Source organism: Heloderma suspectum, chromosome 3 (genome assembly GCF_057233095.1).
Source record: "Heloderma suspectum isolate Gila_16-S chromosome 3, 16-S_ref, whole genome shotgun sequence".
Classification (NCBI taxonomy): Eukaryota; Metazoa; Chordata; class Lepidosauria; order Squamata; family Helodermatidae; genus Heloderma; species Heloderma suspectum.
The window spans coordinates 95,835,251-95,851,868 of NC_139460.1; the positions used below are offsets into that span (position 1 = coordinate 95,835,251).

The window sequence follows — 16,618 nt, forward strand, 5'->3', positions numbered from 1 at the left end:
TGCAGCAATAAAGTACCAAGGAAAGAGGGCGAAGCACTCATATTTCCTTACTTTCATCCCCACCTCAAATCTTTGCTGGTGAGGCTGAAATGTACAAAATTGTGTTCTGTTAGTGATCTAAGATGATTATGTACTACTTAAGCTTCTGGAAATGACTTGTTACTTGTTAAGGCTGTTCATGTGCTCTGAAGAAGAATATTCTGTGGACGGATCAAAGGAGTACTTCGCTCGTAGCAACTGGGGCAGGGGTTCAAACAGACAACGTGCCCTACTGAGTCAGTATGAAATATATACAGGGGGTGGAGGGTGGTGTATTCCTCTTCAAAAGTAAGTTGAAACTTCGGGTAAGCTACTTCTACAAAGCCAACACTTGCTCCCAGCTTGAGGCGAGCTTTAATTCTGTGTGAGATTGATATTTGTGGACCACAGAGAAGAGCCTGTGAAGCTTCATACAGCCAACTTTAAGATCCCGACAAGTTGTCTTCAGACCAAACTAACTGTTCTGGTTCAGAGTATAATAGTGGGGGCAAGAGCTTTTGTCTTGTGTTCCAGTCAGATGCCTTGGCTTTTTTTAAACAGCTGCAGCTAATCAACTCCAACGAACCAGGAGTGATAATGTTCAAGACAGATGCCTTGAAGTGTAGAGTTGCGCTCAACCCAAAAACTAACCAGACCTTGCAGCTGAAAGTATTACCTGAAACTGCAGGACAGTGGAAACAAGAAGAATTGCAAGTTTTGGAGAAGTTCTTTGAAACCAGAGTATGTACTTCATTTTATTTTATTAGTAATTTAATCCTTGATTAACTGCTTCTGGAGTTAACAGGCTTACTCTTGGAAAATCTAAATGGAATTGAATTACTTAAGCAAAGTGTGTCAACAAAATTAATCCACAATTAACCTTGCAAAGGTCGAAGGGGAGGGAGCCTGTGGGATTTTATAGGGGGCTAGGTGAATGAAGTAGTGGGAGGGCTGTGCTTTTCATGGACTGTCTGAAAGAGATGCAAATGGTTAGGCTGACTTTCATAGACAAAGCAGAAGTCAGTGGTCTGGGGTGAGGAACACGGAGATGTGAATGAAAGGTGAAGTGTTCCTTTCCTCTAACAACTACAAACCACACAGATCTCCTCTGGTCTTCAACTAACCCTGTTATATGCGATTCACAGGGGGTGACCAAGTCATGCAGGGGATCCTCATGGTAGTGCAGCACCTCCCTAGATATTTCATGTGGTTTCTCTACTTCATATGTCCTTGAATTGATATGGGATGAGCCGCGCAGCTTGGGCTGCTCATTAACTGGAGCACTAAGGGTTTCCATCTCATTTTCTAGCATTCATGTTGTAGAGGAAGTTCAGATTCCCAAAGCTTTGTGAGAAGGGCCAGAATGGAAATTGACATCCTTGTGCTGTTAGTAGCCTTGACTGGTGGTTTTGATTTCTGTAGGACTTATGGTATGCATTAAGAGCAGGATCAAAGAAGCTATGCATTATATCATGGGGCGCCACTCCTCAAACTGGCAAATAGAGCTCTGTCAGTTCTCCTGTATGCAGAAGATGCCATGCTCTTGTTGTTGATGAGTATTGGTCTGGGGTGCCTTTTAAGAGCTTTGGGCACCTACTGCAAAAATTAACTGCTGATAATTAATTGCGCCGAGTCCAAGGTCCTAGTTTTTACTAGGAAGAGGACCAAACACAGATGGCAGATAAATGAGCATCCTATTGAACAGGTTACAACTCACAGATATTTGGGTGTAACTTTCCACTCATCAGGCTAGTGGAGAACACAAATAAACAATGCCATTGCGAATGCTCAGAGGAGTGTAAAGGCACTCCTTGGCGCTTTTTTTTTTTACACCGAATGGGGCAGCATATCCCTTCAGCCATGCAGGTATTTTTAGATAAGCCCTTTAGATTAGGGTTCAGATGCTGTATGGTTCACAGATATACACTCATGACAATTATGTGCTATTTGAAGTCGTACAAACATATTTGGAGCCCCGAGCGTTGTGCCCAATGTAATTTTATGTCTAGAGGCAGGGCACATTTCTGTAGAGCCCCATGCATGGGAACACAAGATAAATGTTTGGTTGAAGATAATTTTCTTTCCTGTGGGATTGGCCCCACTGATGCTAACGGATATCTTTCAGACAGAATGGAAAATGACATTGGCCGAGAAATTACGGAATTTGGGATTCTCTCCTAATTTTTTTTAGCTCTTGAATACACCAAAGCTAAAGCTAATATTTATCAACAGATCTGGGATATTGAATTGCCAAATCATCTAAGTCTGTCCATATTATACCGACTTCAAGGACTATGGGAGGGCATTTGTGCCTGCAAATTATTTGGCAGATTTGACTATTCCCAAATTTAGAAAAGTGTTTATGTTATCCAGCTTCAATGTTCTGCCTTTTGTGCGTTGGGAAGGAAGATTCAGGAGGGTTCCTTATCAAGAGCGTTTATGCCTTTGCAAGGTGGGGGAAGTGGAGACAGTTGGACATGTTTTATTCTTTTGCTCTTTTTATCATGATCTTCTGTTCATTTTTATCACTCCAATTTTACAAAAAAATTCCTGGTAGATCTGATATATTTTATTTATTGTATCTTTTGTCCGATCCGAATCTCCAGGTCACACGAAAGTGGCTACTTTCTGTGCAGCTGCTATCACTTGCCGGAGATGATAAAATATTCATTTATTTTAACATTCTACCAAGGTTTTTTACACAGGGGTTTGTATGTTTCTGTTATATCGCTTTGCAACTATTTTGTTTTGATTCTTCATACACCATATTTTCAGTATTTTATATTTTACATGTGCTGGTCTATGACTGAAATAAACTATAACTATATCATGGGGCTGTCTAAAGAAATACTGACAACATACTGTATTTACTGTAGGTTGCAGGGCCACCCTTCAAAGCCAACACTTTAATAGCTTTTACAAAGCTGCTAGGGGCACCTACGCATATTCTCCGGGACTGTGTACACATCATGAAACTAGAGCTGGTAAGTTGGTTTTACCCTTATTACAAAATTCTACTTTTCCCCCCAGAACTCAGACTGGACTATTTATCTTTTTATTTCTTTGGCATATCTTATTAAAACAGTTTCCTGATCAGGCAAGCCAGCTGAAATGGAATGTACAGTTTTGTTTGACAATTCCTCCAAGTGCTCCACCAATTGCACCTCCAGGAACACCTGCAGTTGTACTGAAATCCAAAATGTTGTTCTTTGTAAGTAGACCAATTGAGTCAGATTTTATTATTCCATGTTTGTTGTAGTCTCTGACACTGTAATACTGAATTGAAAGGGGTAGTCTAAATATGACTTCCATCAGCCTTCAGCCACTGCTTAAGTAGTAATTGGGGTATCTGATTAAAGTGTGGGCCTATTCACACGCAATGGTGGCAAATAGTGAGTTAATTAACCCGTGACTTGCTGTGTTGCTTCCGCTTTACATAATCAACCTGCAGTCATGGGTTGATCTTTAATGTGTAAACCCAGACACTATAGGTTAATCGTGGGTTAAACAACCCACAGTTAACCTAAGAACCAGTTGTAGGTTAACTGTGGGTTGTTTAACCCATAGTGTCTGGATTCACATATCACGATCAGGCTGATCACAGGTTGATTATGCAAAGCGGAAGTGGCACAGACAGAGCATGCCCTGCAAGAAATCGTGGGTTAATTAATTAGTGGGTTAATTAATTAACCCAAAATTTGCCACTGTTACATGTGAACTGGGTCTGTCTTATCCATACCCATTGAAGTCAATGGCCTGATTTGCACATAATGCTAATCCATGATGTGGGTTGTTGAATTCTGGGTTGTTGTGATGTGTGAACATGGCTGTGTTAAGAAACCATGGTTTGTTAATCATGAACAACCCAGAAAGAATCCGTGGTTTGTTTTTGGGTTGTGAATTCTGGGTTGTTTGAACCATGGGTTGTCATTACTTGTGAAACCATAACTGTGGATCATTCGTAGGTTGTTTCGCCAGGCTTACATAGGTGATGGGCAAGAGCGGTTTAAAAAAACCAGCTGCTCTACATGTCAGTACTATAGCATCACAAAGGGATTTTGGAAACAGTGAGGGAGGGGGTGAAGGAGGGGGGAAACAAACAACCCAGGAATTGAGAAAATAAACCACAATTTTTTTGGTCATCTGCCAGACAAACCCAAAGTAGGGCAATGAACCACGAGTTAAATAAACCATGGGTTAGCATTATGTGCAAACCAAGCCATAAGTTGAATTGTTCTGGATTATACATGAAAGGCAAAATATAATAAGAGTTAGGTGTGCTTAAGCCCATTGCTTCAGTTGGACTTAAAAGTGCCTAATTCTGTACTGAATTGTATTGTTTCTCTTGTAAGAGGCTGTGAAAACATGACTCCTTGCAATTAGTCCAGCGGTTAATTTCTCTGGAAATAGGGCCCTGTATTTGACTTGTCTTAACTTTCTTCTTTTCTGAAACCCCATGTAAAAGGCACCTATATTTTATTCCAAAACATGTGGCTTTGGAAGTTTTTGTGTGTAAAGATGGCGATTACTATTGTTGATGTGATTAAAACCACCACGTATGGTTTTAAAGGACATCCAGCTGATGTTACCTCAATTTAGACTTTTCCCTTTGAAAACCAGAATTAGGATGAATGGTGAACTTTTTTTTTTGTTCCTAAGACTTTTATGACATTCCTTACAATCAGACAATGCATAACTGAGTGCTTATTTCTAAATTTCTGTTTCCCTATTGAACTACCAGGTAGTGTATGTTGTAAATATGTTCCTATATTACCCCAAAAGACCCAATAGGCAAATTAGGAAATGTAAAGAGATGCACTAGAACCAAATATTTAGCATACTTTGATTTAATTGTCATTTTGAAGTGGTTCTAATTTCAGATTTGGATTTTGGTAGTCTTTTATATCAGCTTTATTTTTTTCTCTATTGAGCTGTGAATTTGAATTAGTATAGTAATAAAGAAATAGCCCCAGTTTGTATGATATGGCCAGGGTAGCCTTTTCTGTATTGAAGGTATGTTGCAAAATTGCTGTGACTACCATTGTGTATTTTATTCTGTTTGCAGCTTCAGCTAACACAGAAAACTACAGTTTCACAGGAAGCCATGAGCATAATAGTCCCAATCATTTATGATATGGCTTCAGGTACAACGCAACAGGCAGATATCCCTAGACAGCAGAACTCTTCAGTTGCTGCTCCCCTGATGGTTAGCAATATTCTAAAGAGGTTTGCAGAACTGAATTCACCGCGGCCAGGTACTGTACATGTCCAGTAGGTCAAATCTTCTGCATGCTTGAATGGACAGAGTCCAACTTTTAAAGTTTTTAAATTGCACTTTACCGTTAGTGTTGCTTTGTTTTTATCGGTTTCGTTAAAAATGATCTTGAAAAACTGGTTTTAGGTTAATGCATGTTAATGATAAATTGTTGAATATACCTCTCTGTGATGCCAGAAGGGTTGTATTATTGACACAACATGGACTTTATGACATTGACCAAGGAAGCATAATGCACTCAGTGGCTTGGCTCATAGTACTGTAGTTATACCTACACTATTTTAAGCATTGTCATGTGAGCCCTGTGTATATATTACTGTGAAAACTAGTGCTTGTTAGTCATCTTGCACTGTAGGAATATGTCTTCCCGTTTCTTGTAATTTTACTGTTACAAGGTTTACTACCTGTTTTGTTCTCAATTGTACTGCTCTGAGGAAAGCTTGGGGGCCAGGAAGATGGAACTACTTATAAATTACTCCATAAAGGAACACGTTACAGCACTGGCTTATTCTTTCTGTATCCCATGACTAACATCTCACCTTGATTGTATCTTCTATCTTGTGCTGCCTGCTTTGTTTGTGTGAGAAACTTTTGTATTCAATTTCACTTTTCCTTTAATAAAAGTGTTAGAAACTTTCGAAAAGTGATTTTTTTTTTTGGGAACAGCTTTATTCTTGGGTATGAAATCTTTACCCAAGACACTAACTTCTTCACAGCAGATTTTCTCCCCTCCAAGAATATCCTTGCGAACTGCTTATTGGTTTAATAACTAAAATCATTATATTGGCTTTAAGTTTTTTTTAAATGCTAGCAAATTCCTAGTGTAGTGTTATAGCATAGACTTGAGCACTGATTCTAAAATTGCACTGTGTGGATACACATACCATTTGACTACACTGGAACAGCTGATAGGATTGAGGTGGTGTGGATGATGCCTCTTCAAATGCTTGCCTTTACTTTTGATAACACTCCATCCTGAACCCTGGTCGTCACTGAGGTAACTGCGATTTTGGGAGGGTTAGCCATGAGTTTCCATCTGGGTATAAGGTTCAAGGTGAGTTATCCAACAACCATGCTGCGTGTTGCTGGGAGTTGGAGTATCGTGCATGCTACCCATAATTCATGCATGCACCAGAGAGCTACTTAAGCACTGATGCTTGTGGGCGGGAAATGCAGTTTTAGCTTTTATACATAACTGAACAAGCTTTTTCTTCACTAGCGAGGCATTGGTCCTCTGGCTCTACTACCCATGGGGCTTTACTGAAACTGAAAAAAAATTCTTGGAATTGGCATTTGTGGTTTTAAACTTGCAACATCTTTTGTCACATTATTCTAAAATATAATGGCATCAAGGTAATAACTGTATGCCTTCTAAACTCAAGTTTAGAGAAGACTCCATGGCTACTTTTCACTGCTTTGTCATTTTCAAATTGTAAGATGAAGCACAATGCACATGTAAGTAACGTATTGTCTGCTAGAAATATTCCTGTGTAATAAAATCCTCACAAAGATGAGGATCCTCATCATACTTTAAAAGAGCTGAAAACAAAAACCAGCAGTCAGATGGCGTTTGGTGATTGTTCTTTCCCAGCAAGAGAGATTCTGGCTGAGCTGTATTTAAACATTGTCTGATCTTTGTCTTCAAGTCTCTGTCGATGAAATCTGGTTACTGTTAAAAATGTAAACTGCTTGTGTGGAATGGTATGCTGATACAAGTTGAATTCCTGATGTCAGTGATACTAGAAGTGTGCTTTCTTATTCTTAGTACTAACTTTTTCACTTGAGAACCGAAAAAGTCTACTATTTTGAGGGAAGAGAAGACTTAATGAACCGCTTGATATGAGTGCCTGCCAATAACAGTGCTGTGTTTGAAGTTTAGGTCTTCATCGTTCAAGAATAAGCAGTCAGGGGCAGCTCCCTTTCCTGCATTCCTTTTGAGAACCAGAGGCTAGCAAGAACTGACCGATTTGCTTGTTTTTCTCTACTAATAGTAATTCTTCTGATACTAACAGTACTTGATTTTCTACTAATACTAGGTTCTACTAATTAGTAGTAGATTCCACTCATAGTAGTGATTCTTCTCTAGTAGTGGTAGCATATAATACATACATAGCTGACTATTGCATTGCTCAGTCTTTGATATTATAACTGATATAGTTTGTATCCTACCCTTTTGTCAGGGAGCACAGGACAGCACATTTGATCCGCTAAACAGCCATGTGAGCTGTGGTATACTGAGAAATAGGCACTTACTGAAAACCACCTAGAGTTTCATGGCCATGCAAGGTTTTGAATCCAGGTCTCCTTGGTCTAAGACCAACATCCTGCACCAGTCTTCACTTTGTTAGCTGCATGAGGGGACTGTCTTTCCTGCATTTGGGGAATCCCAGTAGCCTGGTTATCATAGAGTGTGGCAACCTGTGCTTTATAAAAATGTTGACTTTTTATTTTTCACACTAGCTGGCTGCACAATTTCTGGTAGGTTAGAATAAAGCAGTTTTATATGGTATTGGAGTTATTTGTTTGCTGTTGCACCTGGTGTAATTGTATATTTGCAAAAATTGAGTTGTGGTACATCTGTTATTACTTTTGAATAAGTTTATCACTGCCATAATTCAATTTCTCTCGCTAATTTCTGTTTCTTTCCCTTGTTCTAGGTGAATGTACAATCTTTGCAGCTGTCCGTGATTTAATGGCTAACCTTACAGTGCCCCCTGGTGGGCGTCCATAGGCTATTTTTAAAGAAAGGGTAAAAATGAGATGAAGCGGCAAAAACATTTCTCTGAAAATAAAGCCTTCAGTTATATATAATGGAAGAGACATTTTCAACTGTCACATTCTTAAAAGAGCTAATACAATGGATTGGCCTACTTTCAGGGATGCACTTTCATCAGATTTTTTTTGTATAGCGCTCTGTATAATGTTTTAAGGAGACATTTCAAACTCGTAATAGATTTATGTATCCGCTTGCCAGTAAATAGAGTTTATTCTGTTTTATACTACAAAGATTATGAAAATGCCAAATTTGTTTATTTAAATGGTTTTTCTTATGTCTTGGTGTAATAATCTTTTTTTTAAGGCAGGTCTGTCATGTTTTGAATACTGTAAAACTGTGACAAACTTTATATTGAAGCTGTATTTTAATATGACTGCTTTGAAACATTTAAAAATTGGGCTTGTTGTAAACATGTCCCCCAAAGCAATATTTAATAAACTAGATTTTAAAAAAAGTGTGCTCACTTTAAACATGTACACTTGTATGCAAAGGAAGTAATCTTACATTGCCTGCTATGGAGTGATACGGTGCTAATAGCACAACTTCCTCTGTGCATCACATTACGTTGTAGGGTATTGCCAGTTCCTTCTCAACCAATTTATTCTCTCTAGAAGTTAGACCAAGGAAGTAGAAAGTGTGAGTGCGTGTGCGCTTTTTTTTTTTGCTGCTGTTTCTCCTTGTTATAAGGCAATGCCTTGCAGTATAGGTAACTGCCTAGAGCATCCTACAACTAGCCCCTTGTGTCCAATTGGCCTTCTGAGTATGTTTTTAAAAATCAGCATTCTGTGTTGCATGGAAAATGAATTTAAAACTCGGGGGAACAACAGAAGCAGTTTTTAATGGAGGGAATCATTTTCATGGGGGAGGCGGGGAGGAAGGCGAAAGTCCTGTTAAATGTACTCAAGCTCACCTAAAGTCATTCTCTCAGTTGTAACCATTCTGCAAGTTAAGCGTTGTAGCTATTTGAAACAGCCTATGGGGTGACTGTTCTATTTGGCAGGTGTACCTTGTAGAGTAGCTTACCATGTGGGTCTTTCCTTGCCTCCACTGGCAGCCATAGGGACATCTAGTGCCAGTGTGGTGATTCTACATGCTGACAATCCATGTGGTAAGTTAATAATGCACCATAAAGATGCCCGTATGGTGCAGATGCTATGCAGAGGCTGTTTGACAGCTTCCATGTAGAATCCATATAGTGAAAATCCGTGCCATCTACAGAACATTGGCATCTATCCCTAAGTGATAATCTAGGACATAAAACTATAGAACATTTCATAGAATCATAGAATAGTAGGGTTGGAAGGGACCTACAAGACAATTGAGTCCAACCCCCTGCTCAATGCAGGAATCCAAGTCAGACCATCCCTGACAGATGGCTGTCCAGCCTCATCTTGAATGCCCCCAGTGTGGAAGAGCCCACTACCTCCCTAGGTCATTGGTTCCATTGTCGTATTGCTCTTAACAGTCAGGAACGTTTTCTTGATGTTCAGCCGGAATCTGGCTTCCTGTAACTAGAACCCATTATTCTGTGTCCTGCACTCTGTGATGATCGAGAAGAGATCCTGGCCTTCCTGTCTGTGACAACCTTTCAAGTCCTTGAAGAATGCTATCGTATCTCCCCTCAGTCTTCTCTTCTCAAGGCTAAACATGCCCAGTTCTTTCAGTCTCTCTTCATAGGGCTTTGTTTCCAGTCCCCTGATCATCTCTGTCGGCCTCCTCTGAACCCTCTCCAGCTTATCTGCATCCTTCTTAAAGATGAGGCCTAACCATTGCTGAGTAGAGGGGAACTAGTACTTCCCGGGGTTTGGAAGCTATGCTTCTATTAATGCAGCCCAAAAGAGCATTTGCCTTTTTTGCAGCCACATCACATTATTGGCTCATATTTAGCTTGTGATCTACAACAAATCCAAGATCCTTCTCGCTTGTAGTGTGGTTGAGCCACGTATCCCCCATCTTGTAACTGTGCATTGGGTTTCTTTTTCCTAAGTGCAGAACTTGGCATTTATCCCTCCTAAATATCATTCTGTTGTTTTCTGCCCAGCACTCCAGCCTGTCAAGATCACTTTGAATTTTGTTTCTGTCTTCCAGGGTATTAGCTATCCCACCCAATTTTGTGTCATCTGCAAATTTGATCAGCATTCCCTGCACCTCCTCCAAGTCATTAATAAAAATGTTGAAGAGCACCGGGCCCAGGACTGAGCCCTGCGATACCCTGCTTGTTACCTCTCCCCAATTTGAGAAGATCCCATTGATAAGCACCCTTAGACTCTGATTCTGTAGCCAACTGTGGATCCACCTGATTGTTTCATCTAGCCCACTTTGAGCTAGTTTGCTCATCAGGATATGATGGGGCACTTTGCCGAAAGCTTTGCTGAAATTGAGTTATATTCTGTCCACAGCATTCCCACAGTTCACAAGGGAGGTTACCTGATCAAAAAATGAGATCAGATCAATCTGGCAGGATTTGTTCTTGACAAATCCATGTTGCCTTCGAGTAATCACTGCATTGATTTCAAGGTGCTTACAGGTTGATTGCTTTATAAACTGTTCCAGAATTTTCCCATGGATTGATGTCTGACTGACTGGTCTGTAGTTCCCAGGTTCCTCCTTTTTGCCCTTTTTGAAGATAGGGACAACATTAGCCCTCCTCCAGTCATCTGGCACTTCACCCGTCCTCCATGATTTCTTAAGGATAACAGACAGTGGTTCTGAGAGTTCTTCTGCCAGTTCCTTTATTACTCTAGGGTACAGTTCATCTGGTCCTGGAGATTTGAACTCATTCAAAGTAATGAGGTGTTCCTTGACCATATGCCTATCGATCTCAAGCTTCAATCCTGCCCCTTCAGCCTGTACTTCGCCTTTGCCGGGGGGGAAAGGCCCTCTTTTCGGAGAAGACTGGGCCAAAGTAGGAATTGAGCACTTCTGCCTTTTCTTTGTCATCTGTTATAATTTTGTCATCCTCATTGAATAGCTGAATCACCATTTCTTTCCATTGTCTTTTACCATGCACAAAAAAGCATTTTTGTTGCTTTTAGCATCCCTTGCTAACTTCAGCTTGTTCTCAGCTTTAGCCTTCCTGACACCATCCCTGCAGTTCTGTGCTACCTGCCTGTACTCTTCCTATGTTGCTTGGCCTTCCTTCCACTTCCTATATGTGTCCTTTTTTGTTTTCAGGTCATCCCTAAGCCTTTTGTGAAGCCACATGGGCTTCTTCTGTTGTCTTCCATCTTTTCTTCTTGTTGGAACGGTTTGTAATTGTGCCTTTTGAATTTCCTTTTTTAAAAACTCCCACCCATCTTGGACTCATTTTCTCCTTGGAGTTGCTTGCCATGGGACCTTACTTAACATTGTTCTGAGTTTATTAAAATTGGCTTTCCTAAAATCCAGGGTACGCGTTTGGCTACGCTTGGCTCTTGCTTCCTTTAGAACCAAGAACTCAAGTATAACATAGTTGCTTTCCCCCAGAGTTCCTATAACTGCTACTTTACCCACTAAGTCATCTCTGTTGGTTAGGATCAAGTCAAGGATAGCCAACCCTCTAGTTCCTCCTCCTACTTTCTGTAGGAGGAAGTTATCCGCCACACAAGGCAGGAATTTCCTGGAGGGGCCACGCTTTGCAGAATTTGTCTCCCAACAAATATCAGGGAAATTGAAGTCCCCCATGACTACTACATCATGCTTCCTTGAAACATTGGCTATTTGCTTTTCAAAAGTTTCATCCTCATCTTCTCCTTGATTGGGTGGCCGGTAGTAGACTCTGACCACCAGATTCCTTTTATTCTTTGCTGCATTTATTTCAACCCAGATGCTCTCGATGGGGCTACCAAGCTCATCCTCCTGTATTTCTGTGCAGTGGTAGGTATTTTTCACATACAGTGCAACCCCACCTCCCTTTCTGTTCCTCCTGTTCTTTTTGGACAAGTTATATCCTTCAATTGCTGTATTCCCATCATGAGAGTCATCCCACCAAGTCTCAGTTATACCTATCAAGTCATAATTTCCCTCCTGTATTAAGAGTTCAAGTTCGTTCTGTTTGTTTCCCATACTCTGGGCATTAGTATATAGACATCGAAGACCATGTGCTTCATGGTCTGGCTTTCTTCCTAATTTAAAGAAATGAGACAACTTTTACAAATAATGTATAGGGAAAGTAAAGAAATTCACAATTGTTAAATGTCACAACGAAGAGAATTTCACTTATGCTTGGCTTGGAAAGTAGCTCTGGAGAATAAAGAGCAAATCTTCACTAACAAGGAATCAAACATACTGAGAGAACAAAACTGTATCTTATACTCATAGATAATGTAGTAGATCAACGGACTAGTTAACAAAACCTGGTGTTACTTCATTCCAATCCCAGATAACATTTTGAAGTGCTTTAGACATTACTTGAAATACCTGTATATTGCATAAAAGTGTTGCTTCCAGTGGTTAGCTAGATGCTTCTGGAAAGCCCATAGATAGGACCTGGACACAAGTAATCTCCCGCTTTTTATCCCCAGCACCTGATACTAAGAGGTATACTGCCTCTTAACCTGGAGGTTTCATTTAGCCATCATGGCTAATGGGCATTGATAGACAAATTCATGAAGGATAGTTCTGGTCTCCTTTGCCACGTCTTGTGGTAGTTAATTTCATAAATTAATTACGCATTGTATTAAATACTACTTCCTTTTCTGTTGCTTGGATCTACTGCCAATCAGTTTCACTGGGCAACTCTTGGGTTACACTTCTCTCATTTCTTTTCTCAGGGTAGAAAACCTGCTGCCGTCCACATCATGCATAATTGTATAAACCTTAGATATTTTTTAATACCATTTTATAACTGTATTCTTGTAACAAAAGTACTTCGGCTTTCTCTAGTGGTGAAGGTGCTCCAGACCCTTGATGATTGTGGTTTCCCTCAACTGCGCCTTTTCCAGCTCTGTAATAGGCTTTTTGAAATGGGGCAACCAAACCTGTACACAGTAAAGTCTTTATAATACTGGAAATTAAATTTTCAAACTCTTAATTATAAATCCCTATCATGGATGTTTTCATTGAGCTAACCACTGCTGTACCAAAATCTTTCCTGTTTAGGAACAGCCAGTTCAGACCCCATCAGAATATAGGAAGGAGCAGGTACATAGTCCAGGGCTGCTCCTTGATCTAGTACAGGAGGTGTCTTCAGTGGCTAGGAGTACCTTCTGCCAACGTCAGCTGGTAAGACACACATGGCCATTCCTGGGCAAGGATAGCTTAACCACTGTGGTCCATGCATTAGTAATCTTGAAAATGGGTTACTGCGATGGACTTTATGTTGGGCTGCTCTTAAGGTTAGTTCAGAAACTGCAATTAGTGCAAAACGCTGGCAGCCAGGTTGGTAACTGGAGTGGCTTATCAGCAGCGAGTTACACCTACACTGAGGGAGCTGCACTGGCTGCTTATATCTTTCTGGGCCAGGTTTAAGATTTTAATACTTTTTAACAAAGCCCCAAACAACTCAGAACCAGGATACTTAAGAGTCAGCTGACCTTCCTGTTCTGTTGCTGCCCCCATCAGGAGATGCCCCCTGGTGGCGCCTAAGATATCAGAGATCCAGTCCATCATGGCTGAGAACCACGTCCTGCACCAGAGGCCACTATGCTTACATGGAGGATTATGTCAATATCCCTGTTGGCTGCAACCCTTAGCGTCTTTGGTGTCACAGCACCCACTCTCTGGAACGCCGTACTAGGACATATTAGGCACCAGCCTTTCTGGATTTTCGGCGCTTATTGAAAATTTGCTTTTTCCAATAAGCTTTCCCGGAATGGTGATCTTCTCTTCCTTATTGTCATGCTATTGTCTTCTCTAAGTTTTATACAGTATTTTATTATGGTTTTATACTCTATTGTTTGTATATTACTTAGAAATTTCTTAATGTAAACAATTCATAAATATTGATAAATCAATGTGAAGTTATGTTTTTTTGTCTCAGTCTGCATTACGCTACATTTACATTGTACTTTGCCATGTTGTCTCTTCATCCAGTTTAAAGATACTGTTTTGGAACTTTTCCCAGTTGGCTTAGGTTGTTATCATCCTGCATAATTTGGTGTCATCTGAAAACTTAAGTTTCCTCACTGTTCACCTGACTAGATATTTCTGAATCTTTAAAATGATCTCAGTACACATTCCAGAGGGGACCTCATTGCTTGCGTCCCTTCTTTATGAGATCCATCCATTTACTCCTCTGCTTCTTTGCAGAGAACCAGTTACCAGTCTTGGAGAATCTGTAGTCATAGCCCATGACTGCTATGGTTACTTAGGATCCTTTGATGGGGGGCTTTGCCAAAAGCTTTTTGGAAGTCAAAATATATAACGGCCTAGTTCATAACTCATTTGAATAACCATAGTTTTTACTTTCTCATGCAATGGATGTTTCCACCAATTTACAGAGGACATGTGTTAGTCTAATGCAGGGATAGGGAACCTATAGCTCTCTAGATGTTGGATTCCAGCTCCCATCAGCCCCAGCTACCACAGCCAGTGATGATGGTATATTGTAACACCTGTCCAGGGACGGATAGTGGGTTAGAAGTCAGTTGTGTCTTCCTAAACTAAAGCATACATTCACTGAAGAGTCATATATCCTTCCACACTGCAGGTAGTACTTCACACAGCTCACAGTTAAACTATGGAATTCACTACCACAGGATGTAGTGATGGCCACCAATTTGGATGGCTTTAAAAGGGGGTTGGACAAATTCCTGGAGGCTATCGATGGCTACTAGTCCTGATGGCTATGTGCTACCTCCAGTACCAGAGGCAGTGAGCCTATGTACATCAGTTGCTGGGGAACATGGGTGGGAGGGTGCTGTTGCACTCATGCCCTGCTTGTGGGTTCCCAGTCGACAGCTGGTTGGCCACTGTGTGAACAGAATGCTGGACTAGATGGCCCCTTGGTCTGATCCAGCATGGCTCTTATGTTCTTAGGTACACTGAGAGCCAGTGTAGTGTAGTGGTGAGAGTGACGGACTGGGAGCTGGGAGATCCGGGTTCTAGTCCCTACTCGGCCATGGAAGCTCACTGGGTGACTTTGGGCCAGTCACAGACTCTCAGCCCAACCTACCTCACAGGGTTGTTGTTGTGAGGATACAACGGTGAGGAGGAGGATAATGTAAGCCGCCTTGAGTTCCTTGCGAGAGGGAGAAAGGCGGGGTATAAATGCAATAAATAAATAAATAAATACACTGCAGAGGTGAAATGTACACTCATTGCTTAAACTGGAAGCTTCTCAAGGCTCCTTAATATTCCAACTTCATAACTCATTTTAATAACCATAGTTTTTACTTTCTCATACAATGGATGTTTCCACCAATTTACGGAGGACATATGTTAGTCTAATGCAGGGATGGGGAACCTATAGCTCTCTAGATGTTGGATTCCAACTCCCATCAGCCCCAGCTACCACTGTGATGATGGGAGTTGTAGGCTAGCAACATCTAGAGGGCCACTGTGCTTGTGCAGCTCAATCGACCTGGTATTCCACATGTCACTCAGTGCTGGCGAAAGGCTATTCTTGTTCATTTCTTTCTTGAACAACCTACCAGTTGGTTCCATTTTCAGATTTAATTTTCCTATGATGTCACGTTCCCCTTTTGGATTTTGCCTTAACTGATGTGTTAGAAAGGTTTTGCCAGAATACAAGTGTCGTAGGAGAGGGGATGTGTACACTGACATCATTGTGAAAAGGATTAGCATTGTTGGACAGGGAGAGACCAGATTTACAGAATCCAGATACTTTAAAGAGGGGTTTAAAGGATATTAACCTGTTTCTTGTATTATTTGTGCAAGTGCTGATGAGATTATCCTGAGTGAAAAAGGCTTTTAAGAGAAGAATACAATGGACTATTTGCTGCTCATCTTTGACTAGCTAATTTTAGGTTGCACACTTACCTGGGTGTAAGTCCAGCTGAAGTCAATAGGGTTTACATCTGAGTAGGCATGTATAGGACTTAAGAGTTTGTGCATTTTTAAAAGCTCTGCACCCCTTTCCAGGCGGAGCTAGTCAATCGCTAGCCAGCTCGCATCCCAAAAACCTAAAGAATCTTTATCCAGTTCCCCTCTCAACGTGCACCCCCCCTTCAGATCACTTCTTAAACATTTTAGAGCTTTAATTATGCAAAGCAGAGATTGTAGTACTAGCAAGTTAAGATAACGCTCATGAACTGAGAAGTGACAAAACTGGTATACTACTGGAATACTGTAATAGTAGCTAGACTCTAGAGTAGTAGTAACTAGATTCTAGTTCTTATAGCAGCCTTTCCCAACCTGGTGCCCTCCAGTTGTGTTAGACTACCACTGCTAGCATCCCTCCAGCTAGCATGTTGTGTAGTCCAACACATCTGGCGGGTACCAGATTGGGAAGACCGTACCAGAGGGAAGGCAAAGAGGTTTGCGAGAGCGGGGCGCCGTGGTGCTGCTCCCAAGGCGGGGCTCCTCTTTGCGTTCGCCTGGAGCGACGAAGGGAGGAGGCTGGCTGGCTCCAGCGCCTAGTCCAGCCCCGCGAGACTGACGCGAAAGGC

The 16,618-nt window shown here is 41.1% G+C and overlaps 1 protein-coding gene across 5 annotated transcripts in view; it reads left to right on the plus strand.

Annotated features, from left to right (window-relative positions):
* The window catches only part of MED14 (mediator complex subunit 14), a 54,230-nt gene extending 45,686 nt beyond the window's left edge, over positions 1–8,544 (plus strand). For 3 of the 5 annotated variants that reach the window (XM_084843915.1, XM_084843916.1, XM_084843917.1), the window contains exons 27-31: positions 580–759; positions 2,895–3,002; positions 3,104–3,229; positions 5,084–5,273; positions 7,951–8,544. In XM_084843915.1, coding sequence (XP_084700041.1) covers positions 580–759; positions 2,895–3,002; positions 3,104–3,229; positions 5,084–5,273; positions 7,951–8,024 — 678 coding nt within the window. In that variant the 3' untranslated portion in view covers positions 8,025–8,544. The remainder of the gene's footprint in view (positions 1–579; positions 760–2,894; positions 3,003–3,103; positions 3,230–5,083; positions 5,274–7,950) is intronic. The other 2 variants (XM_084843918.1, XM_084843919.1) reach the window with 1 other exon arrangement.
* The last annotated feature ends 8,074 nt before the right edge of the window (positions 8,545–16,618 follow it).